At 33.1% G+C, this 26,687-nt stretch overlaps 1 protein-coding gene across 1 annotated transcript; it reads left to right on the plus strand.

The window, feature by feature from the left end:
• The first annotated feature begins 5,726 nt into the window (after positions 1-5,726).
• On the plus strand, positions 5,727-24,778 carry ZSWIM2 (zinc finger SWIM-type containing 2). The gene is made up of 9 exons (XM_045559334.1): positions 5,727-5,976; positions 7,325-7,401; positions 8,759-8,799; positions 14,388-14,598; positions 15,999-16,250; positions 19,762-19,846; positions 20,569-20,681; positions 22,723-22,876; positions 23,805-24,778. The coding sequence occupies exons 1-9, from the start codon at positions 5,812-5,814 to the stop codon at positions 24,615-24,617; spliced, it is 1,911 nt and encodes a 636-aa protein (XP_045415290.1). The 5' UTR covers positions 5,727-5,811; the 3' UTR covers positions 24,618-24,778.
• Positions 24,779-26,687: the final 1,909 nt, after the last annotated feature.

The following is a 26,687-nucleotide window of genomic DNA, read 5'->3' on the forward strand; positions in this document are numbered from 1 at the left end:
TCTATAGCTCCACAAATATTTAGTTAATGCAGAGGTTCATTTTAGTTACTCATTTGGTCACAAAAAAACAGAGACTCACTTAAGCTAGTTCAAGCAAGAGGGTTTATTGTAATGATCGGAAAATCACACAATAATCTGGCAGGAGGGACTATAATAAAGATAGACCTCAGTGAGGTTAAGGCTAGAGAGTTTTATAGAGTTGTGATATTAATACCTCTGGGGACTTTGGCGGCAGGAATACACAAAGCTTTGCTCTAGTGGTCTGACATTAGTGCCACCATGAAGCACTTCAGGATCTGCTTATTGCTATTCTTCCCCGATGACCCCGCGCCTCCCTAAAAAAACCTTCTCTTCCACTCTTAGTTCAGTTTACAAAAAGGAAGCCTAGATCATCTTCACCAGCCAAGCTACTGAAGTCAGACTGGTCTATGAACCCTCATTAAATACAGCGTCCACTCCTGGTCCAAATAGTTGTAACTAAAGGTACAATGATGTATGCTACTGTCCATTCACCAGAGATTTTTAGCAAGAAAGAGTCACTGAGAGGTAGGCATAGATGTAGTAGAGCTCTCTTTTTTTTTTTCTTTGTCTTACTTGTGCCAGCATTGCCCAAACCTGTGTAAAACCGTATCAGTGAAGTTCAAGAAATAACTTTTAGAAATCAAAATATGGGATAATATTCACATGTATATTCATTCCAGGGCATCATCTTACTTTAACAGTTCCCCCAAGACTTAGGTCAAAGTACCATATATTCTTGCTGACTCTGAAAATACACACACATACATACACATGCACAGATACATATTTTCATTCCTTTTGCTTAGATAATGTCATAGTTTCCATTTATAATCATATTTTTATAGTTTTACTCTGAGAATTGCAGGTGTTGCCATTTGTTATAAAAGCAATGTTCAATAATATATTCAAATTACAGATCAGCTAAATTTAGTTCCTGCTGCACAGTTGAGAATAGTGCCAAAATTACAACAGAAAAATCACCATCTGAATGGTAAAGAGAAGAGATAAACTGGATGCATTTCCCAAGCTGATGACTAAACAAGACAAAATAGGACACAATTTTATTTAATATTGATTTTTTTATTTACATAGACCCTAATGTCAAATATTTACTCTGGTGATATTAAGGCCCGTGAGGTCCACAAGAAAGATTCTTCAATGAATAAGATACTTATATTTACATATAGAATATTGGAAGCTTGTATATGTTTAGAGAACTCTCGAAATGTTTTCATGTTGATTTTCCTTCAGTATGGTAACTAAGATAATATTTCTGTATATTATATTTATAGGAAAGATTTATGAATGCTACTGAAAATTGCATAATAAATCTTAAATTAGACATAGCTTCTATGGCAAGTGAACAATGAGAGGCAACTCGTTTAAATAAGCTTTAAAACAAACTTTAAAGCTTATTATCATTTAATGTAAAACAAAAACTACATAATCATAGACTCCTAAGGCTAAAATGTCCTTTAGAAGATATTTAGGACATTCTCCTATCTTGGCAACAAAACCTTCCACAAGATGCCTGAAATATGCCCATTCGGTATGCCCTTAAATGTTTTCTGTGATGGGAATCTCCAAACATCATCATACAACTGAAATTGTCCAAAAATTCCTTTTTATAATGAGCCAAGTCTGCCTCCCTAAAACATTAAGCCTTGTAGAATGGCATGGATCAAAATTTTACCCTTTCATATGTGTGCCTTTTAAAAAAGTATTCCTTCTTAAGTATTCTAAGAACCCCTGCCAAAGCAGTTGGCAGCTAAAACAAAGGCATCTGACTCTACTTGACTTCTTTATAACATAAAGATGAAATACCTGCAAAACAATAGGAGAAAATTTGGAACACTGATCTGTACCAGAGGAACCAGGAAAATACACCATGTAGATTGTGCTAGTAATCAAAGAACTTATCTACAAAAATCAACTCTAACTGTGACTATGTGCACTGTGGCAGCAGTAGGGACAGCAATATGACTTCAGGAACAGCTGTTTCAGGAGACCTAAAGATAAAGAAAGCCACACAAAATAAAAACTAGTGTCATTAGTAAGGAGTTTCTCCTTTTAACATTCAGGCTTTTTGATGCTGTGGGCAACAGATTTAGAAAAGGAACTCGGACTAAAGTGGGTAAAGCCACTGAAAAAAATTGTTTCACAAAACACTAGAAGAAACCTCAAAAGAAAAGTTCCCCCAGTGGTACTGACCATAGTCCTCGCTTATTCCTATTCTTGGATCACTGAACTGTGAACCAACTCACAGGCCTAAAATGTTACAGGAGGATTCTAACAATCCCAAGTAGAAATTGAGGCAAAAAAAGAAGAATCCATTTGCCCCCTTTCAGGAGCAAATACCAAGCCTAGAACAAATTACCACCACTAAGGATGAATAAAAAGAAAGAGGCAACTAAGAAGAGATTCTGTAACAACAACAAAAAGGTACACCCCTCAAGAGGTAAAGGACACATGCTTTTAAGAAAGAAATTATAAATATTAGATGGCATATCTGTTTTATATGCTTAGTAAATTCACTAAAATATGGTCTCTATTAAAAAGGGTATAACATAATAAATATCTTCAATAAAAGGAGAAGTGGCTGAGATTTAAAAAAAAAAAAAAGAACTGAGCAATAGGCAGAAATAGCAACCAAACAATAATTTTTAAAGTGTTGTGAAATGAACACGCAATGACATAATTTTCAATGCATTAGAGTGAAGAGGGAAAATATAAAAGGCACTTCCAGAAAGCAGAAGAAAAGATTGAGAAAAAAAATAAGGAAATAGAAAATAATAGATAAGAATAACCAAAATAAGCAAATAAAATCAAGTACAAAATACAGATAATTTGGGTTCCTTAAAAAGAATCTGAGGCAATAGAACAGAAGCAATAATAAATAACATCATAGACTAAGACACTGAATTGACCAGGAAAAAGTAATGAAAAACAAATAAAATCATCCTGGTTAAAGTCTTAAACACAAAGAATTTAAAAGCTTCCAGAAAGAAACATGCTACCAATATATAAAGAATGAAAATTTTGGCCAGTATCAGACCTTGTATATCATGAGTCACTGGCAGAATATGTAGCATTATCTTTAAAGTTGTGAGAGGAAGATTTTAATCCAAGTATTTCATAACTAGCCAAAGTGTCATTCACCTGTGAAAGCAATTTTAAGGCAATTTAACTTGTTCAAGACTACATAAAATATACTACTCATTCTTTCCCAGCAAAAATTATTCAAGAAGTCCTTCAAACCAACCAAGAAATGAATCAGCTAAATAAAGAGAATGAAGAAGCTATGATATAAAAGGACAGATGGTGATAACAAGAACCGTTTAAACAAAAAATTAAAATTAAGGATTAAAATGCTTTTAATCCTTGCAAATCAGGTCATTTACCTGTCTTCGACTGGCACCTCTGCATATTGCTCACCCACCATGTGTTAGACATGGCAAAAAGCTGAAGGTTCCTAGTACCCTGCACCTCCCTAACACTATTACAAAAGTATATTCCCCACACACACCTGCCCTAGGTATTCTGAGTCATCCCAAACTCATCTCAACATTTCAGTCCATTGCTTCACATACTTCCATCCTCACCCCAACACATGCACTCTCATGCTGAGATTGGCAGCTGACTTCTTCCACTGACTTCTGTCACTCTTCTTCCTACCACCTAGAGCAATCTCTCCCATACAATTCCATGGTATAATACTCTTATGTTCAGCTTTTTATATCTTAAACTGGAGCAATTGTAATTTATTAATACTTGTCTTTCATGACAATTCTGTTGCTAAAAAGGTTAAAAAATAATCCATGGAACTAAAGTTTATCAATCCATGAAACTTAGATATCTTTGTTTCCAGCAGTAACCATCCCCTCTTACCTGGGGCAATATGCCACAAAATGTACCTTGCAGGGGAACACTGATTTTAAGGGAAAAGTTTAATACTTTTAAAATATTACTCCTGTCACACACTCTTAAGAGATGAAGCAAACATATGGGATAGTCACCTGGCTATAAAAATGTTTTTAAAGTCTTAATTGACAGATACAAAACAAATGTCTTACAGCTAGACTAAAGTTCTGTCTAGCAATCTGTGCTTTCTCTTTTTAGCTTCCATGAAAACATGAATAGTGGGACTTTTACTATCCCCCAAAAATGGAATGTATGAACCTATATTCAACTGACATGATTAGGATGTCTTAAGCATGTAACGTTTTTAAAAATGGTATTTATCACTTACACATGAAGCAAGTATCACTATCTAATTACAAGTAAAACACAGCAGCTTTAACAGTTATTTGCTGTTTGTTTTTAAAAATTCATTAGTAACCATATATATCATACACACACACACATACATGGAGAAAAAGAGAGAGAAAAAAAATAATGGTTGCATAAAGTACCTTTATTCTGAAACCCAGTTGTTACATAGGAAATATGGATTGTCATTAGAGTTTTTAAAATCATAAGTATTAATACATAAATTAATTCAATTTACAGTTTCTTTTGTTCTCAATATGAAGGGTTTTTTCCTAATACATATGTTTTAGTTTGTATCTATCACCATTAAATTGATGCTAAAGTTGGACGTATGGTAGCATGTGTGTCAGTTGTTATTAGTCAGAATAGGAGAGTAGAAATAAAATTTAGGAACTTAAAACCTTAGACCTAGGGTTGGATGGTGTTTATCCAGATACCTGGCATGTGAAAACTGCCATTACCATCATCATCTTCTTTCATATTGTGGCCTTTGTCATTTTGACATATCTAGTTGTAGCTTCTTCCCATGATAAAATAGGACAAATAACCTCTGTCCTTGACCACCGAGGCCAAGGCCACTGGGCCCCTGAGTGGTGCTATCTCCTGCTTTCAATTTCTTAGAGAGATTCCAGTAATGTGGCTTCTTTTTCAATACTTATGGTTTAAAATGTTGACTCATACTTTATTACAACTCTTCCCCTAGAAATTGGTAACAAATCTTGCGGATAATTTGAATTACTGAAGGTATGAACATTTCATACCTTGAAAATTTCCTTTAGAACAGAGATTTGTAAATTTAGAGCCCATATACACAAAGGCAGTAGATTCTGTGCCACCCCCCCCCCCCCAATGCTCACTCCCTATTCAAACATGCAATTAAGAGATGTTCTCTTGCTTTAAGACCATCCCCCTCCGGAGAAAAGAGGAGAGAGAGAGAGAGAGAGAGAGAAACACACCCCCTGACTTAACGTCTAGCTTCCTAGGGGTTAGACCTCTGTCTTCTACATCTCCCCCAGTAACCTGCCCAGTCTGTGCATATGGTGAGCAATCGGGAAGTATCTGTGGAATACTGTTGAACGTCAGCAATCCTTCTGGGGTTCTGATAAAGACGATGAGTCACCACAGGATAACTTTAGATTCCAGAGCTCAAATGAACCAGGTGTGCCACTGTCCTAATATGCAGATTTCACCATCCCTGCCTGTGAAAAATCAGAAGAAGGAATGCAAGAGATTTGCCAGCTACCGGCCTTCGGCCGCCAGCTTTCAAATCCACCGGCTGACTACCACAAACACTCCCCCGCCGGAGCGTCATCTCAGAGGGGCGCGCAGGCTGGTGCGAGCCGCGGAGTCCACCCCTCCCTCGCCTTTGTGGCCCGCTCTAGCTCGGCGCGAGGCATGCCGGGACACCGTGGGCCCAAATACCGTCACCGAGGCAACCAGCCGGCACGCCGTTGTCATGGAGACCGGCAGGGGCCTAGGAAAGCCTAGCTGACCCGCCACCTCTGCCCGCACCCAGCGAGGATGCTTCGCCGAGGCCATAAGGCCTCTGAAAGGCGAAGACACTTGAGCGACAGCGTCAGCTGGCAACAAGACCAGGCGCTGAGCAGCAGCATCTACCTCCTGCGAGAGATGGGCCCTACCGGCTTCCTGCTGAGGGAGGAGGAGCCGGAAAACAGGGATTGCCGCGTAACTACTGCCCCCCATTCGCCTCCGCCCCCGGCCCGGCCTACCCGTAGTGTCCCCCCACGCCCACCCAGTATGTTTAGCCACCCTGACAGTCCCTGCAGGTTCTTGCTGCGCGGCCCCAAAGGCGTTTCCCCGTGAGTGTTCCAGACGCTAAAGACGTGCAAATTGCAGAAGGAAATAGTATTTATTAGAAAAGTTTCTTTTTGGAGCTTAGGACCTCAAATTACATCCAACTCTTACAAGAGGATGGCTGTTGATCTTTAGGCTTGAAAATGTTAGAGGCTTGATATAAACATTTGGTTTGCATTACGTGCGTTCTTGTATCTGTTGTTAGCGGTCACTAGCCCTGTAAATCAAACGAAATTAAAATACTATTAATACAATGTACTTACACACTGTAAATACTTGCTGACTAAATAAAATTGGTTTCCCCTTTACTCTTTATTGACGCTGAAGCTATTATGAGACTCTTTAATAGGATGGTTTAAATGGCAGTATCTTGGAAAGGTCTTAATGAATAAACATTTTTTTAATTTTGCTGAAAGACAACAGATATTTCCTATTTGCATATACCGTACTCACCACTCAAAAATCAGCCACTGCACTACCACCCAGGAATTGATTTAGAAAATTTTAATTTAGCCCTCTAGTGGTAAATATTAATAAAATAATGGGGTTTTTTTCCAGCTTTAAACTCATTAATCGAAATATTAACATTATATAAATAAAATATATATGAAATTAAAAAAAGAAAATTTTAATTTAGTGCCATGGATTTTAAGAACTGAATGCAAATTAGCCGGCTGTGCTTATTTAAAACACCCTTTTTTTACTTCGTCGTTTACAACACTTACTGTATTTAGTGAGTTGTTTTAGCTAGTATAGTCTTGGTGAATAAAATTTGTTCTCTTATGTAAAACTAAATTTAATAAGGTAAATTCAATTCAAATGCACAAAAAAACAAAAATCCAAAATGAGCTACCTTACAAAAGGCGTTTACTTCCATACCAGGGTAGAATTTTCTTACAGTAAGAAATTTATAGTTTTGAGTTTTTGTTTGTTTTAGATTTTAAAAGTAGATGTTTTCACCTGCCTGAGTACAGGTCACTTAAAAACCATCGTAATTAGACAATGCAAGTTGTTAACAAAGGCAAAGAATAAGGAAGTGAAAAATCAGCCTAGAGACTGATACCAAGAGTTAAGATTTCCTATTAGACTTTATTTAACCTTTTGTAATCACCTAAATTAAATTACTTCTTCAAATCTCTTTTAATCCAATTATATATGGACTTAGTTTTACTCTAAAAATTAACTGACTTTTTTTAAAGTATGCATTTTTCTTTTAAAGGTTTTTCTAGGAAATCCTCATGTTTGTAACTGTTCCACATTTCTGAAAGGAGGGGAACTTTGTAAGCATATATGTTGGTAAGTCACTTTTTAATGAAGATCTTCCACAAAGGAACATCTTGTTGTGTAACATATTTTGCCTTTTTCATGGTTTGAGTACAGCAAAGTTAAAGAAATTTGGTATCGGGGAAATATAAAGTTAAGATGGTCATAGCTTACCAATAAATTTTTCAGTATTTCATTTTATTTTGACATAGGAATTGAATGTATTCACCCTTTCCATAGTAGCCTATGTTGGTCAAGTTTCAGAAAATTTTCCTTTTCAGTGAACATTTGACTATGAATCTTTCAAGATGAAAGTAGAATTCTATTGAAGATTATGTCTATAGAATCTGAAATTTTTCTTCTAGTGTCAATCTATTTGTAGAGTAATCCCCAGAAATAAAAAAAAATTCTCTCCATTTAGTTTAAACCCAACTCATTTTGTTTTGCCTACCTATACTCATACCAACAAATCATTAATATATTATTATAAATAATTTGTAATTGATATTTGAGGGGAAAAATAATAAATTAAGAAAAGAGTGTATCTTATAGTTCTAATGCTTTTCTTTACAGGTAAAAAAACAATATGTAACTTACTTCTAATGCTTTTACTTACTAAGTGTTTTGCTGTTTTGTTCTGATCAATGTTTATTGAGCATCTACTAACAAGTTATTTGCTCTAGTTGACATAAAGATAAAAATATGGTCCTTTTAAAACTTGCAATTTGATATTATGATTATACTTAAAATAGGTTCTTCCCATTTCTATTTTATACCAAGGCAAGGACATTCTGTTCTGATTATTATGTGATATAACTTGTTTTGTACAGTATTTTAATCATAAACTAAATGGAATATAATCAAATGTTTAATATACTAAATTATACTTAGTACATTTAAATAAGAATTTAATAAGTATTTCTCACTTTTAAAGAAGTCACATTCGATTTGTAATTGATGAAATTTGAAAATATTTTTTTCTATCATACATTAAAGTGGTATATGTAGGAAAACAGTCATTTGGTACTCTATCCAGAAAACCACTCCATTTCCAGGGAAGTTTAAAAGAAGAGCTATGAATACCTAAATCCCCTCTCTGTCTTCTCCCTGTAAATGACTATATGTATGTCATAAGAAATACATGGACTTTCTTTACCACAAATGTCTTTTGTTTTCATTAGTGATACCTTTTTTCACATATGCTTATTTTAAAATATAAGTTTAACTAATATTGTAACAGAAAATTGGTAAGTTTTAAGTTTATTCATAACACTTTCAGCAATGAAAATCTTATAATTCTATTCCTTTTCTAAATGTTTTAAAAAATAATGTCTTTTAAGGTTATGTCAAAAATAAATCCTTTAATTTTTTTCCTACTTGTGAATATTAGGGTCTTGTTGAAAAAGTTCAAGCTTCCAAGGAATCATGAATGTAAGTTTTGAGGTTTTCTTTACACTAATTTAAGGTTAACAAATATAAAAATGTTTTATTTAAGCATATTCTAAAATTAGATGGTTTCCTAAAGATCTAGTAACTATCCATAGCCCAGCTTGTTACACTTAAGACACTTGGAAGATTCTTCTTCTTTAATAAAAAATGTAAGTTTATATGTCATTTTCAAGCTCAAAGGCACTTAAAATCAGGACTGAAACAATGGCCAGCTATTAAGTAGAAAAAATTTCCTTTATGTATTCTAAGAAAATGTTACCGTGGTTTTTGTATCTAAATTATGTTTAACTGTGAGAAAAATGGCAAATGTCATTTTTTAGATCCCAGAGATAGTGGGCATAGCACATAATTTTATTCAAAAATGTTTGCTGACAAATTATTTGCAAAAAATATATATTTTTAGAGTAAAAAATAATTTTAATTCAGTACTTAAATTGAGTTTAGAGTCAGACATATAGTTGTATAAGTTAATAATTCAAGAGTCCTCAAAAATAAAAGAGAAAGAAAAATAATTTTAATACTGGTCATTTAAATTTGTACATTTTATAATAAAGATACTGTCATTATGAAAGTGTTATTATACCTGGAGTTGAGAAGTTGTTTGAATTTTACTAGATCTAAGAACTGTATTTTTAAATGTATTAATAAATGTTTGTAATATTCATAAAGAATTAAAGTGATAATCAGTTTTCCACTTTTTTTCAATTCAAAGAGTATTGGTTTTGTTTAGGCAATTTCATTTCCCCCCAAATATTTTATACTTAGAATCACAGTAGGCACATTTAAAAGTTGTACCAGATAGGAAATTTGTATTAGTGTTTCACAGGGATTTTTCTTTTGTTCTCTTCTTTCACTCTACATATGCTTTTGGAATTGTCTCTCATTTCCAATGTCTCTGTTAACTCTTTATCAGTGATTCCCACATCTTATCAATAGACCAGTATTTCCCATTGCCTTCTGGGCAGCTCAATTTGGAGGTCCCACAGGCATTTTAAATACCAAATTTCCCCCATCTGTGCTTCTTTCTTGTATTCCCTCCCTCACATATTGGCTTTTCTTTTTATTTCCTCTCCAAAGCTAAAAACCTTGGGATTATCCTGGATTTTTTTTCTCTCTCATCCTCTTCTCCTACACATCTACTCATCCTGTAAATTCTGTGTATTTTACATCCTACCTATCTCTCAAGTGTTTCCTTTTCAACATCCTCATTCTCACCTTTGTTCAACCTTCCTCAGCCCTTAGTACCATTCTCTGTAGCACCCTTGTCTCCAGTGCCTGCACTTTGTACTTCCTCATTCACACTCTAGACAAAACTAAAGGTTCTTTCTAAAATGTCATCCTCTCCTGAATCCTTTCTCCCCATCCCTTCATGCGTGATGACTAGGTTGTATGATTTCATACATATTGTTTTCTTTTCTGCTTCTCCATTTTACCCACCTGAAATTAAATGTTGACCTCCTCTCAAGTCTGTTATTCTCTACCCTGGTTTTCTATATCATTTTCACAAACTTCTATAGTAGGGCTGCCCAAGAGACATATTCAGCTACATAAGTACTTTTCTAGTAGTCATAAGAAGTAAAAAGAAACAGGGGGAAATAATTTTAATAATATATTTTGACTTAACCCAATACATCAAAATATTATCCTGTCAACATGTAACCAATATAAAAGTTATGAACTGTTTTACTTTTGTTCATAGTAAGTCTTCAAAATCTAATGTGTATGTTATACTTAGAGTACCTCTTAACTCCAGCACTATATTGGAAATATTTTATCTGAATGTAGCCTTCAGAAAATTTTTCAGGTGAAAAATAGATTCATATAATACCCAAATTATTACAAAGATAATTATAACTTTTTCAGGAACTTTAGATTATTAGCTTTAAATTTAAATTTAAGTTAAAAACAAAGTTTTTAATTTAACAGAATTAAAAATTCAGTTTTTCAGTCATATTAGCCAAATTCCAAGTGCTTAATAGCTATCTGTGGGTAATATCTACCATATTAGAGAGTGCAGCTCTACCCTATTTAATTCAGCAAATATTTATTGTACTGCATATTAGCCAGGAGCTCTGCTAGGTGCTTTTTATAAATTGAAGCATATAAGTTGCTAGTTATTTGGATTTTTTTTATTTACAAAAATAGCAATTTCATATGAATCAATCTAATATTTTATGTTGTATTATTCTTTGCACTTCTTGAAACCATTCATTTAATCTACAGTAGGGAATTTTTTAACGTTTAATATTAATCCTATATATTTTGAAAATTTATACTTTCTACTGAAACAAAGATTTTTCATATCTTTTGTATTTAAAAGAAGTTTTAGTTCACACTGAGAAAATCCTGTGTGCGCAATATAATACTAGACAGTGTAGAAATAGTCAAAGAAAATAGAAGTCTTAATGACTTTGAAATTTGTCATTTATATGAAAGCTAGAACAAGCATACATGAAAAATAAAGTAATTTAAAGAAAGCTATAAATGATTATTCATTAGGGTTATGTAAAGTATGTAATAAGTGTGAAGGGAATGGTTACTTGTAATGGAGGAGGAGTGTTTTGAACATCATGCATAGATTCTCCTCTAAAAGAAATAAAAAAAACAATTATCTACATTCTAGTGTTGTAAAAAAGAAACCTAAGACTCTCTTTTCTTTTTGAAGAATGACAAAGATGATTTTATGAGAATTTTATTATAAGAAATATAGTTTTTCAACACTAAACATTCTTTTTCCCACAAATATTTTCCCAGCAAAACCTAGATTTATCACCTAATGGTTTCTTCTAAATACAATGACTAGTAAATGCCATCTGTTCCTTTTGTCAATTACATATTTATGAATAAAATAAAAAATACATTAAAGAAAATTTTTCTAAATTCCCACCACAAAGATATAATAAACTTTCTGTTTTCTACCTTTCTTTTATGATTTTATGTGTATGTATGCTTAATAGTCTATTGGAATTCTGTGTTCTGCTTTTATCACACACTGTTACTTTTATATTTTTAATGCTATGTAATCTGTGTAATTAAAGTCATCAAAAGCTAATATTCCACTGAATATGATATATCACAGGTAATTTAACATTCTCACATTATTAGGCATTCCATTGTCAGTTTATTTCTAACTACTTGTTATATTCTTTGTATGAAGCTTTTTCTTCTTTTCAATTATTTCTTTAGCCTAAAGTCTCATTAATTGGATTTTGGAGTAGAAGTGTTAATATTTTAATGTCTGCCTCCCATATGTATTGCCAAATTGGATTTTAAAATACTTTTGCTGATTTACAATGATTTCAGCAATTTATTAATTTCTTCAAGTTTTGGTTTTTGGATTCATGTTTTAGGCACATTTTAGCCATAGTATTAATACTTAAACATACAAAGAAAGACATTAATAGCATATTTAAGACCCCAATAAAAATAAAGACATATAGAAATATTCTGCCATTTTAGTAATATTCCTATAATTTTAGAAAAAAAGATAGTCACACAAAGCAGGAAAAGTGCCAGATGCAAGGATCATAGAATCTATTCATCCTAGTAAATTAAATAAGAAAATAGTTTCCAAATTCTCCCGCACATCTAACATTTCTTTATAGAAGATCTAAAATGCCTTCAAATAACTTTTTTAAATACAAAGGAAATAACACAAGAAAAACAACACATAAAATTTTATTTATTGTTGTTTATTCAGTAGGTTTTATTCATTGTTTGTATTTCATTCTTATTTTTAACTCACTTTTCTTTGATGCCAATGAAATTAAACATCTTCCAGTGCCTTGTTTACTATTCGTACTTCTTCATGTGAATTGTACTTTGGCTATTTATTGGGATAAAACTGCAAACTCTTCTTAAATATTATAGGGATTGCTCCTTTTTGCAAACGTTTTTCTAATCTGTTATCTTTATTCTCTATAGCTTGATTAAGTTTTGTTATACATATACAATTTTGTGTGTTGTTAAATATGACCATTTTATATTATTTCAGTCCTTTAAGATTGTCTTTCTTCCATAGTATTGATAGTTTTGGGGTTTTTTTTTTTCTACTTTTTTTATTATTATTTTTGTTCTTCATTATAGCATCCATGTATAGTTGTGTTAGTATAAGTTGGAGGGTGGTATTTGCTTTGAATTAATTTTCTCCATACTGCTACCTTGTTATTTTAGTAATGGTATTGAAGAGTCCTTCTTTTTCTCCTTGTTTCATAATGTTTGTTATGTAAGAGCATTCTTATATATTATATTTATTGTTTGTATGATACATTGTGATGTCAGATAAGGTTAGCTGCCTTGCTTTTTTCTTTCAGAATATTCTTGTACAATCTTATGCATTAATTCTTCCAAACTAATTTCAGAAGAGTTTGTTTTGCCCTTTTATTTTCAAATTCATGTTATACCACACAGAATAGTTTATGGCCAGCTCCTTATATGAAATTTTATTCTTCTGTATTTCTGCTGCCCCAGAGAATCTTCTTTCCCAAATGCACAATCTGTTTTTTAAATTTTCCTCTCCTTTTGTAAGAGAGCAGATGTTGCTATGTCTCTGTGACAAATAGCCCTAACCAAAGTAATGGTTAATTAACGTATGATACCCTCCTACAGTCCCCCTGCCACACCACCTCAGACAAGGAACAGAGGTTTCTGTATTTAAATATAACTATGGCGTTTTCAGGATTTTTAGTATTTAAGTGGGGGTCTTTCCAGGAAAATGGAGCTTTTCATTATCCTCCTAGTAATTTTTAATCTATATGTATTAAAGAATGTATAAAACGAATAGAACTCAGGGGACAAATAACAGCCAGCATTTAAATTATGGCATGTTAAGGAGAGGGAGAGGGAAAGGGAAGGAGCATAGAGACGGGCCAGAAAATAAAGAATCTAGGATGCCTTGATCAAAACTATAAGCACTTAGAACACAATTTTTTACAAGGACAGCAGGATGAAGAAAATTTAGAATTTACAGAATGCATATCCCAATGCTACAGGCAATATAGTTACTGATAGATTGTCCTGAGGAACACTAACCAAATTTGTGACAGACATGGCTACTTGAGACACTCTTTTGGAAGGACCCAAAACTGAAACAGGAAAATAGGCACAATTAATTAAGTCTTGCTCTTCCATTACCCATTCACTCGTTTGTTTGTCTAACAAATACTAATTACCCCTGTTTCTTCTTTATGTATTTGTGCTGCATTTCTATTAATACTCTTGTATCATAGCTTGATAAAACATTTGTTTATGGACAAATGAACGAATCAAAATGCAAGACATGATTATAATCCCAATCTAAGAATGAACACTATCATATCCAAAACCCTTACAATGCATTGTTTGCATACTTTTCAGTAACAAGAGAAAAAAAGATAATTTTCATTCTTTTTAAAAATGACTCTTTTTGTCCCTGAAAGGAATACAAAGAAGTGGTCAGTGTCAGGGTAATAATTCAACCAAAACTGTCTCTCTGATTTTTGAAAGAAAATTCTAACTTTCAGCATAAGTTATTCCATCTCTGTATCTTCGATTTTGCCACTAAATTTTGATACTTTGGGATTTTTCACTAGCTGCTTTCCAGTTGGGTCTCGTAGAAGGAGAAATAAATGACTTGCTGCGGGGGATACATCGAGTTCAAACTCCCCAACCAGGAACTAATGACGAAAATGCACATATTGAAGAAGATGGGTACATTGAACAGAAGGAAATTGGTTCAGAGGATATCTGCCCTATTTGTCAAGAGGTGCTTTTAAAGAACAAGCTTCCTGTCACCTTTTGCAGGTGATACATTTTTCCTTTGGATTCTAAAAACTTATGAAAAATTCTAATTTAACATGTTTGTAATTGATTACATTATGAGACATATCGATAGAAAAAAAGAAAGCTTTACCTATAGCCAATTTATATTTAATCAGCATTCTTTTGTTTCCTGACATACATGTTGTGAGAGGTCGTGTTCTTAACTCTAAACATTTCTGAGCTACATTTTAACAGTGAAGATTAAAACAGAACTCCAGCGGGTATGGTAGCTCACGCCTGTAATCCTTGCACTCTGGGAGGCCGAGAGGGGAGGATTGCTTGAGATCAGGAATTGGGGACCAGTCTGAGCAAGAGCAAGACCCTGTCTCTACAAAAAATAGAAAAATTAGCTGGGCGTGGTGATGCACACCTGTAGTCCCAGCTATTCAGGAGGCTGAGGCAGGAGGATCACTTGAGCCCAGAAGTTTGAGGTTGCAGTGAGCCATGATCATTCCATTGTACTCTAGCCAGGGCAACAGAGCAAGATCCTGTCTCAAAAAAATAAAAATAAAAGTAACCCAGAACTCCACAATTATTCCTCCCCCCACTTTAAGTAATGAATGTAGGATAATTTTCATGTTTTTATTTTATACAAGTGAATGAATGCCATGGCTTATTGTATTATAGTTACAAAGAGTTTCCTGAAAGTAAAGATTATTTTTCTTTGAAATTATAAGAATTATTTTTGGTTTTTCAAAATTCTATTTTTAACCCTAAATAATTCAAAAATTCACTTTTGTACAATGTTTATTGACAGTCTCATATTCATATTATCCTTCACAGCACCATAAAATTGAACTTAGAAAATTTAGGCAACCATTTGCATTTTTTATTCTTTTTTCTCTTGATTATTTGACAAAATTTTTATCCACACTGTAGTTTTTCATGTGTCTGTTTATATTGCATATTGTAAAATTAACTACTTCCTAAAATATTATTTGTCTTAGCAGATATTTCTTATGTATTACCATGTCTTATGTGATATCTAGAAAAATAAGGTAGCACCCTACTCTAAGTGAAGCATTTTATTCAATTTAAAGAACAATGAATAATTATCATTATAATTTTATTTTGTGTTAAGATTATATTTATTCTCTTTACAAATGAAAACTATTTTAATGATACAAAATCTTTCACCATTTCATTGGAATTGGGGAAAACTAATGTTTGGAATTCTTATGTGTTAAAGATGATAGATTGGATAGATGTGTGTGTGTGTGTGTGTAATTAAACTATATCTGGAAAATCAATTTAGGGTTTATTTTGGGGGGAATAAAGATGATATCACAGAAAATTTTATTTATATAAATACAACATATACACTGTATGTCTATAAAACTTTGCTGTATACAAATAGTAAACTTGAATTTTATTTCTGATAGGTTTGGCTGTGGCAATAGTATCCATATAAAATGCATGAAGATCTTAGCTAATTATCAGAATATGACATCAGACACTTCCATGTTGAAATGTCCTCTGTGCAGGAAAGAGTTTGCACCATTAAAACTTATTTTGGAAGAATTCAAAAACTCAAGCAAACTTGTGACTGCAGCTGAGAAAGAACGACTGGACAAACACCTTGGAATTCCCTGTAATAACTGTAAACAATTTCCAGTTGAGGGAAAATGTTATAAGTAAGTGTCATCAGTAAAATTAAAAGCATTTTTTTTTACATTAGGAAACTTGGAGCATTAGAATACCTGTCCTTTTTCCTGCCTTTTCCTACATATACCGTATTCAACTCATGTGATGGATGCTGTAATAGGACTTCCAGCCTGGTGATCTTTAGCAGTCCGGTATCTAAGAACTGCCATCATTGTATTTTCTTCACTTGTGCAAGGAGATTGGCTTTGCACTCGGTCTAGGTTGAGTCTGAAGTAGCACCCATCCTAGAACCTCTGGACACAGGCTTTGTGCTTTGGCCTAGATGAATTTCCAAGTTTAGAGCCCTGCTTGATCTCTCACCCCCTGTAACTTTCTTTGAACCACCAATGAGGTCATTGCCAAAAGCTCCTAAGATTGAGCCAGAGTAATATTGACTAGATTAAATGAATATTAATCAAGGTCCTCTTACTCCAAATTGCAATGAGTGTGGGTTTTGTTTTCTTTCATATCTAATACCTTAACAATGACAACAGAAACAAGATAATTATTAGAGCAAACAATTTTCACTACTTTTGTAAGTAACCTCCAAACTTTACCACAATTTCTACAAAACATTAATTAATTGCTATACTTGGGAAATTGTGTTTTCTTAGGTAAAATTTTAAGTTAATGATACATTAAAAAGAAAATATCTTGCTTCAATCTTTGTTAAAATTTTCTCTGGCATGCATCAGTTTACTTTTCAGTCTCCCTGGCATTATATTATGATGAGCCCAACTTACATACATATATTTTTAAAACTGTCTCATAAAACCATAAAACTTTTTTATCACCCCCAACAGCAAATTATACCTTTCTCCTTTTAATTTAGTCCTGTTTTCTGTATGTTACACAGAAGAAAATTAATTGTTAGCAAAGTCTTTATTTAAAAGTGGCTGGCCTGAGAAGTATCCAAATGTGCATTCTAACTTGAGGAAGAAGGGCAGGATTTTTATACACGTTTAGCACGAGGGATTCAGCTAGTTTCAGGAATGTTGGTTAAAGAAGGTCCTAGGAAAAGGAAGGACTTGATCTTTGGTATTAGCAGCCATCATTTGGGCAATTTAAATTTTCTCAAGAGGGATGGATAGGAACAGTAAGGGGCCAAGGTCTCATGTTAAAGGTGGAGCTAGAAGGAACAGTTGTGAGGGACAAGGACATATAAGGGCCACAGCATAAAATTCTCAGTCCTTACAGTCAGTCATATATTCCTCAAATGGTTAATGTATGGCTTCAGTGGATTATCTTAAAGAAGGTCAAATCTAGCTTTTAAATATTTTGTTGATGACAGCACACTCCTCTGTCACTCTGAGTTTTCTGACTACTCTTTCTGTCTTGGTGGATTATTCTTCCAATTACCCCTAGATAAATGCATTCTTTACTGTTCTGCTCCCTGCTCATTGCTCAACATTGTCCTTTGAGAATATCATCTCTTCTCATAACTTCTCCTCTATGGATCCGACTAACAAATTTTTCGTCTCTATCTCCATCCTCTTTTACAAATTAAAGAATGCATTTTCAACATTTGTGACTCCATTTTCCTTCTATTCCCTCAAGTACTGACATTGTAGTCATTAGCCTGAAAAAATATTTCCAGTAGTTTTAGGAATAGATTGAATGGGAGACAAGATAAAGTAGGAAGCTTCTTAGTTCCTTTTCTTGTTTTTAGAGACAGGCTCTCTTGCTCTGTCACCCAGGCTGGAGTGCGGTGGTATGATCACAGTTCACTGCAGCCTCAAACTCCTAGGTTCAAGGGATCCTCCCACCTCAGCCTCCCAAGTCACTGGGATTACAGGCGTGAGCCACCATGTCCAGCTTCAGTTCCTTTTCATTAGAATTTCATAAGTTAGCTACTTCATCTTTTAAGAGGGTAATTCCAAAAATATTAGATATATGTTAAAATATTGAGATGCTTAACTTTTTCGAGACTACCATACTTTGATGTATTGAATAAATTACACCATTTCTCTGACCCATTGATGTTAATTATTAAGAATCTTTTTTGTACGTATAAATAGTAATAATGAATAAATTAGCAATTGCTTCTTCTAAGATGTCTGAAGGACATAGTTTCTAAAATTTCTCATGGAAATAATCTCCTAAATCTTTGATAACTTGAATAGGAAAATAAGTGACTACAGCTAAGAATATTGTTTAATAAATTATGCTGCAAGTAAATTAAAATTCTCTGTGACAAAAATTTGTATAGAAGATGTAAGCTTGAGATTGTGCTTGTGTAGAAAGTGTTTTTTTTAATTTATCAATAGTTTTTATTGAGACCTTTTATATATTTACCTTTTTCCATTCTGTGGGGAAAAAGAATATAATTTCTGCTTTTAAGAAGTATGCCACTGGCCAGGCGCAGTGGCTCATGCCTGTAATCCTAGCACTCTGGGAGGCGGAGGTGGAAGGATCGCTCAAGGTCAGGAGTTCGAGACCAGCCTGAGCAAGAGCGAGACCCTATCTCTACTAAAAATAGAAAGAAATTATATGGACAGCTAAAAATATATGTAGAAAAAATTAGCTGGGCATGGTGGCGCATGCCTGTAGTCCCAGCTACTCGGGAGGCTGAGGCAGAAGGATTGCTTGAGCCCAGGAGTTTGAGGTTGCTGTGAGCTGGGCTGACGCCATGGCACTCACTCTAGCCTGGGCAACAGAGTGAGACTCTGTCTCAAAGAAAAAAAAAAAAAGAAGTATGCCACTAAGTGTAACTCTAGCACTCATGAAACACTTGGAAAGCAACACTGAATAATCAAATGACAGAATATCTAATAGGCTATATGTAGATCATATAGGAATTTAGAGAAAGAGATAAACACAAGCTAAGTTAGTCTGGGAAGGCATTATGGAAAGGGCATGTGGTGGGCAAAATAATGGCCTGCCAAATATGTCCACATCCTTAGGTCCACAACCTGTGTGTAGGATTGCATGTCATAAGGGAATTAAGGTTGTAGGTGACATTAAGGTTTCTAATCAGCTAACCTTGAAATATGGAAGTTATCTTGGATTGCCTGAATAAGTCCAATGTAATCATAAGGGTTCTTAAAAGTGGAAGAGGGGAACAAGAGAGTCAGGGGGAAATGTGGGTGCGTGGCTGTGGAAGAAAGTCAGAGAGATGCTACATTCCTTGCTTTAAAGATGAAGGAAAGGGTCACAAGTTAAGAAATGCTGCCAACCTCTCAAAGTTGGAAAGGGCAAGGAAATGGATTCTCTCTTAGAGCCTCCAAAAAGTAACACAGCCCTGCCAATCCCTTGGTTTTGGCCCATTGAGACCCATTGCAAACTTCTAGCCTACAGAACCATAAGATAATAAGTTTTTGTTGTTTATTGTTTGGTGTGGTAGTTTTTACAGCAGCAATAGGAAACTAATACACAGTGTGACTTGAGATGAGGCTTGTCATGTTTGGATAGTTTTCAGGTAATTTTGGTCAGAATTTATCACCCAAAACCATTACAATAATTGGATTTTTCTCTTTCATGTTTTGGTGTTTTGCATTTTAGGTGTACTGAATGTATAGAATATCACTTATGCCAGCAATGCTTTGATGGCAGCTGCCATCTTTCTCATACGTTTACATTTCGTGAGGTACAGTATCCATCTTGAATCTAATATGGTGTTTGTATTTGTCCTGTTGTAAAGCTAAGTAAATCTAAGAATAAGAATAGATAACACTCTGAAATAGAACTGATTAGTTATTAATAAAAACCTAAAACCATATTTTAAGAGAACTCTTTATCACAGGGATATACAAAACAACCAGTTCTTATATGGATGATTTATAAAATCCAACGCAGTAACAAACATCTGATGACATTATAAATAAATCTTAAGAACAGGAATTGTAGCCATTAAACTTGAAAATCAGTTTTTAAAAAGCTCTCAACATTACAAATCAGCTTATTGTAACATAATGTAACATATTAAAACATTTATGGTTTCCTCTTAAAATCAACAATAATGAAACATGGAATTTCATTGAGATCATTTGAAATGTACACTTAAAAAGTATCTCCTGATACTGAATAATAATGCTATCTTCTTACTACACAAGATAAAATAAAAAATACATAGTTATCATTCATGTTTTTACCTTAGAAGGTAGTAATGCCATTATAGTAAGTATGCAGCAGTATATGAGACTAATAATTTGTAAATACTTAAATGTAGTGAAAAATAATACATATGTTTAAAATCATAAGTATTATTCATATTATGTTTTGTTATGCAGCCTACTAATTTTAATCCATAAAATAAAAATTTCCATGATTTTCAAAGTTATTTATACATCTACCTTTTACATATTACAGAAGAGAAACCAAAGATGGAGATTACTAGAAAAAAGATCAGATGAAGTTGTAAAATATATAGATATTAAAAATGAGATGGAAGAAAAGATGCCACATTTTCAAGAAAAGCAAAGGTGAGAATCTCAGTAGAATTTATATTTCTTGTATGACTTGGGATCTTTGAGTAATTTTTCAGTTTGAATAAGTTTTATTTATCCCTTTATTTAATAAATACTTATGGAGCACCTCCTGTATACTAGGTGACATGAAAGCATGCAAGTGAAGAGCAAGGCTCTAGGGTCTGACTGCCCGAATCCAATCCTAGTTCAACCACATGTTGTCTAGGTGACTTTCGAGCTAGTTATTTCATTTCTCTCTGCCACATCTGCCACTTTTTCTCCACCGTTAAAATGGGGATAACTGTAAAATCAATCTCATAGGAATTTTTTGAGTATGGAATGAGTCAAATAATGTTATCTGTTATTACCATTAATTTTACCAGAGATTATCCTAGGTAATAAGGGATATAGTAGTTTCCTCAGTAGTCAAATAATCATCTAAATAAATATGAAATTGAAACTGCCGTAAGTTATATAAAGACAAGATATGGGGGGGACTTGAAATTTGCTTTGAAATAATTATCTGTGGGGGCAGGAAGTCTTTTCTGCTTCGTTTTCCCTGTTTTCCCTCTCTCTCTCTGCCCCTACTCCCCACTCCCATAGAGAAAGAGTGCTGAGCAGGTTGGTCATATTTCAGAACATTGATTGGGCTGCTTACTAGTGGACAGGCCTCCAGGCCTCTTGCCGTGCTCCTTTTCAGTTAAGCAAAATTAAACATACTGTGTATTATTAACAGAATATGAACTTCATAAAATATATACAAAAGAGCTATTTTTGAAAGGAGATGAGATAAAATTGAAATTTAAAAAAATAGTTTCAATGAATTAACCAAACAAAAAGTGTGCTTATTCTCACTAAATACATATGTGTACATATAATATACCCACATCCACACCCCATACACACATATATGTAAGTTTTTATTCAAACCCCATTGGATAGTTAGCCCGTGCCTTTGGGTACTCTGCGCACATTGCAGGTGAGAGCTCTTATGGGCATAAAATGAGCCTATACAAAGGCTCTGCAACTCCATTTTCCCTGGCCAGGTATTACACTTCATCCTATTGGATGATAAGCGGCATAACTAAGGGTTGGACTTAGGAGATATTGGGGAGCAGGGAGTTGGAAAGGAGGACATTGGGGGAAGAAGGAAATTCTAGGCAAAGAAAATGGAATAAATAAAAGAAGAGAGTTTCAAGATTAAAAAAAAAAGAGTGGATAACAACCTTAAAAGAATCCTAAAGATACACATTTTCAATTTAAATTAGATGACCTTGGTAAAGGCAATTTTGGTAGTATGATGGAGATATATCGGGAAAATAAAAAGGAGTATGAACTCATCTGAAAAATATATTTGTACTTTGTTCTAAATGACTTTTGTATTATAGGAATACATCTGACCTTTTAATCAAGATTTTGTTTTTAAATATTTGTTTTATCTGTTTTACCAGTTGCTAATAGCATCAAATAGCAGTTAATTCACGTTCTATCATCTTAGTTATGTTAGTCAGTACTTCTGGTACAAAAATGGGGCTGGTACTTTTAGAGTTCCATTCGTATGGTCTGACAATATTGAAGTGGTAAGCATATGCCCCAGGGAAAACGAATTTCCTCTTAGAGTATGATCTGCCAATTTACCATAGCAGACTGGGATATTTAATGTGACTTACTCTGTGCTTCACTTCCTACCAGATGAGTAAATTGGGTGGTGTTTTTCTAAATACATGCCTCAGTGTTGGTTTAGACTGAAACAAGTTGAGTATATGGTTCTCATCAAAATTTTGTTCTGGTTTTATTGACATTAACGTGCAAATCAAAAATTTCAAGTTTATATTTTTGTTTGCTATGACTAACTAAAACTTTGTTCTTTATGAGGTTGGACCCACCTTGTCCAGGATCAATATAATAGATTTTTTAACTTTATAATGTATGAGATTTATTATCTTTGCTTCAAGAAAAACTGTTACGTGATTTATATAAAGTTTATTTACCTATGCTATTTATTACAACCTGGTAACATATGAACATGCATGTCTCTCTGCTTATTCTCATTCAGCCAGGTATACACACCAAAACACATTGTAAAGTTACTGCCTCTCCTACTGATTACAAAGAATAGCAAGATGCTTGCTCCAGGCTACCAGTGTCGACTTTGTTTGAAGGCATTTTGTCTTGGTCAACATGCAAGATTGCTGCCATGTGCTCACAAGGTAAAAGTTACATCATTTTAGTTTGACTTTCCCTGTAGGGTCAGTTTTCACAAATGAAATGATAGTTTAAGTCTCTCTTTTTACTTTTTAGTTGTACTACATTCAGAGATGTTCAAATTGCACAATATATGTAAAAGAATTGCTGCAGAGACTATTGAGAAGGCAGCTTCTGCCCCCTGAATATGTATTCCTACTGATTAGGACTCATTTCTGCATATGCTACCTACAAAAGATAAAATAGCACTTTAAGTTAGATTCCTTTACATACTTTAGTTATCTGTGAAGAGAAAAAGCTTATAAAATACTAACATTTTGCTATGTATTTATATGATTCTTTAGATGAAATGGAAATCCCTAAATTGATATACTATTTATTAAATAGTTTATTATGTCATATGAACTCACTAGAATCAGTCTAATAATGCTTGATCTATAACCAAGTGTTTTCTGAAATAAAATTGTTTCAATAAATAGACATTTATAGCTTTAGAGTCTCCCTTACTTAAAATGGTTGAATGTTTTATTAATTTTATATTAATTTTATTATTTTATATCTTACTGTCATCAGATCCATTTTCAACTCTAGTTGGTTATAACTTTTATTTTTTAATATTTTTTACTCAGAAATAATTAGACAGCAGTGAAATTAATAGCTTGAATAAGTAGGGAGTTACAAAATTATAAGAGTGACAACTATGAAAGGCTTTGCATTTTAATGTTAAAATGGAGATCAGTCCATAAATCAATCAATTATATTTGTAAGTAAACTTCTTCAAATAATTTTATAAAACTTGACAAATTATAATTCCTTTCCATTTTTGCTAGCTTTAATAATCACACAATTATGAAATGAGGAAATTTATATAATAATATACATTATAAACAAGATAATTATAGCTCTGATTAACTTATAATCTTTTTTTTTAAGTTTCATAGGAAATGTATTGACAATTGGTTATTCCACAAGTGCAATTCATGCCCTGTTGATGGGCAAGTTATATATAACCCTTTAATCTGGAAAAATACAACAATGAATGGACAAACACAACAGTCTATCTCAAATGTAGACATCATTCATCCATCAAAGCAGGAAGAATTGGAACTTTTTATTCCTGGTACTGGATTAATCTTAAAACAAAATAGACCTGGAATTTTACCTAGCATATCTCAACGTAATTCTGATAAAATGAATATACCTCAAAGTCCAACAGATACCCATCAGAATATAACAACAGATGATCTGTGCTCTATCAAATTAGATGATTCAAATTCAAGAAAATTAATCTATGAATATAAAATTAGCCAACATTTCCCAAGGTATTTTCAAGATTTACCCACTGAATCATTTGGGAAAGCATCGTCTCAAACATTTCTTCCTTCTATTGATCAGAAGAATATTATATGTCACACTGGAATGGAAAGCCCATGTATCAGTGAAAAATATCACACTAGTCAAAGCCAGAAGATGACCAAAGGCTATAAACGTATTAACCACAATCCAAAGAAGACTCTTGGTATGAAAATAAGAGAGGACGACAGGAGATCAAATACTTTACTTCCAGAGGATTTAAATCTTATTGCCAATTGGGGTACAACTAAACTTAGTATGTCTAAAAGGCATAATAATTATATGGGGAAAATTAGACAAAAATGTACCCATCTATCAAGGCAGCCTATGCCCCCATCTTTAAATACAAAAAGTACTGAGCTATCTTTAATATTGGAAGGAGTTCAATTGTGAAAAAGTATTTTTGTATACTATCAGAAAATATTTGAATATTAAATATGAAAAATGTTTTGTATGTAGAATATAAAAAGTATATATACATTCTTAACAAATGTATATAAAATTCTCTGTTGTCATTTTGCCTGCTTGTCTATGACTAATTTACTATACTTAAAGGAAATGTTCCCATTACTTATAAAATTTAAAGTATTAAGTGTCTTAATGAGTATATCCAGGATGTTATAAATTATGAATAATTTTTAGAGCCTTTGTATCTTATTTTACAGTGATTTTTAAAAATATTTTTACTTAAATTAATGAAATAGATTTTTCCTGCTTCAAGTCATTGTTTTCAAATATGTTCCTTGATAGCATATAACATGCAGCAATTATTTCAAGGTACTTTTATACTTTTTGCATTTTCCTGGCGCTAGTAATGGTCACAAATCTTTAAGAAAATCCAGATGGTAGTTTTCTTTTCCTTTATTCTCCTAAAGTTTTTATACATGAAATGAAAAGAAAATATAATGCTATAAGCTATGCCACATTTATAATGGTTTTACTATTTTATTTTTAAGAAACTTACATTTTATAAGTACTACAAAATTTCTTGATACAATCATTATTAAAGGATCTGATTTTTAAAGCCTAATCTATTTTCAAAATAATTAACCATTGTTTCCAAAATATTCATTTGAAAAAATATAACCCTTAGACTCTTATGTATTTTTTTAGAGACAAGATCTCTTTCTGTTGCCCAGGCTGGAGTGCAGTGGTGTGATCACAGCTTGCTGTAACCTCCAAATCTTGGGCTCAAGCAATCCTCCTGCCTCAGCCTCTGAAGTAGCTAGGACTATAGACATGCACCACCACGCATGGCTATTTTTTATTCATTTACTTATTTACTTATTTATTTATTGTAGAGATAAAGTCTCACTATGTTGCCCAAGCTGGTCTTGAACTCCTAACCTCAGGGGTTCCTCCCACCTCGGTCCCCCAAAATGCTGGGCTTATAGGTGTGAGCCACCACTTCCAGCATTATTTTGTTTATTTTTAAATGCTATGGTTCAGTAGCCTTTCAAATATTATTTTTTAAAACATTGATAATATTACTGATTTTTATTATTTGTAAGAAAGTAAAAACTTCACGTTTTTTTTTGTCATGGTGGTAATGGCATACATAGTTCTATGAAATCTTAAAGATATAAAGCAAAGTTCTTTGAAAATTACATTTGAATTTAAAGAAATGATTAATTAGAGGTTAATCACAAACAGAAAGTAATTACCAAAATGTAGTTCAGAAACAATAACTGGGAGTTAATTAAAACATGAGCTGCATTTTTAAATTGGATGAATGTTTGGCATGTTTCTGATATATAAATAGATGGCCAAATTATTTGTCAATAATCCAGAATTTTATCAGCCTATTTGTCTTGAAAGATAGGGTTAAGGAAACTGCAAGATAATTTTCCAATTAATCAAATTATTTATGTTCTCATAGACATTGTACTCTCCTTTTAAAAATAATCCTTCAAAAAAGAAGGATAAAAAATATTTTAGAAAACAAAATATATAAAAGAGCTATAAAGAAACAATAAGAAATTGGGGTGCTAGTCAAGAAAAACAGTGATGCTGTAAAATTCATTTTTTAGTTATAAGAAAGATAATATTGACACTATTCTTATACTAGTCAAACTTGTCAATGATCATTCTGCAATTATTATTATAGTTTTAATATTGCAGTAATATATTATGTACAAAATACCCATGATTACAAAAAGAGAATAGAAATTAGCTATTACAGTAACAATTCCTTGACTGTATAAGCAAGCTTTGCCCAGAGTTGGGTACATGAATTAGGTGACTCAAAGACGGGAAGTTAATTTTTTAGTTTGTTATTAGGCAAAATAAATTTCACAAAAGGTGTCTGATTTCTAAGATTAAAGGTCGTCTTATTTGTAAGGATGAAGAAATAGCCTGAGTTTAGCATAAAACCAACTCATGGTCAATGATAAATGACCTGACAGGCTACTCAAGGTGAAGGCATGTGGATGGACATATGGATGAGGGCACTGCCAAAAGCTT

The sequence above is a fragment of the Lemur catta genome, chromosome 8 (genome assembly GCF_020740605.2).
Source record: "Lemur catta isolate mLemCat1 chromosome 8, mLemCat1.pri, whole genome shotgun sequence".
Classification (NCBI taxonomy): domain Eukaryota; kingdom Metazoa; phylum Chordata; class Mammalia; order Primates; family Lemuridae; genus Lemur; species Lemur catta.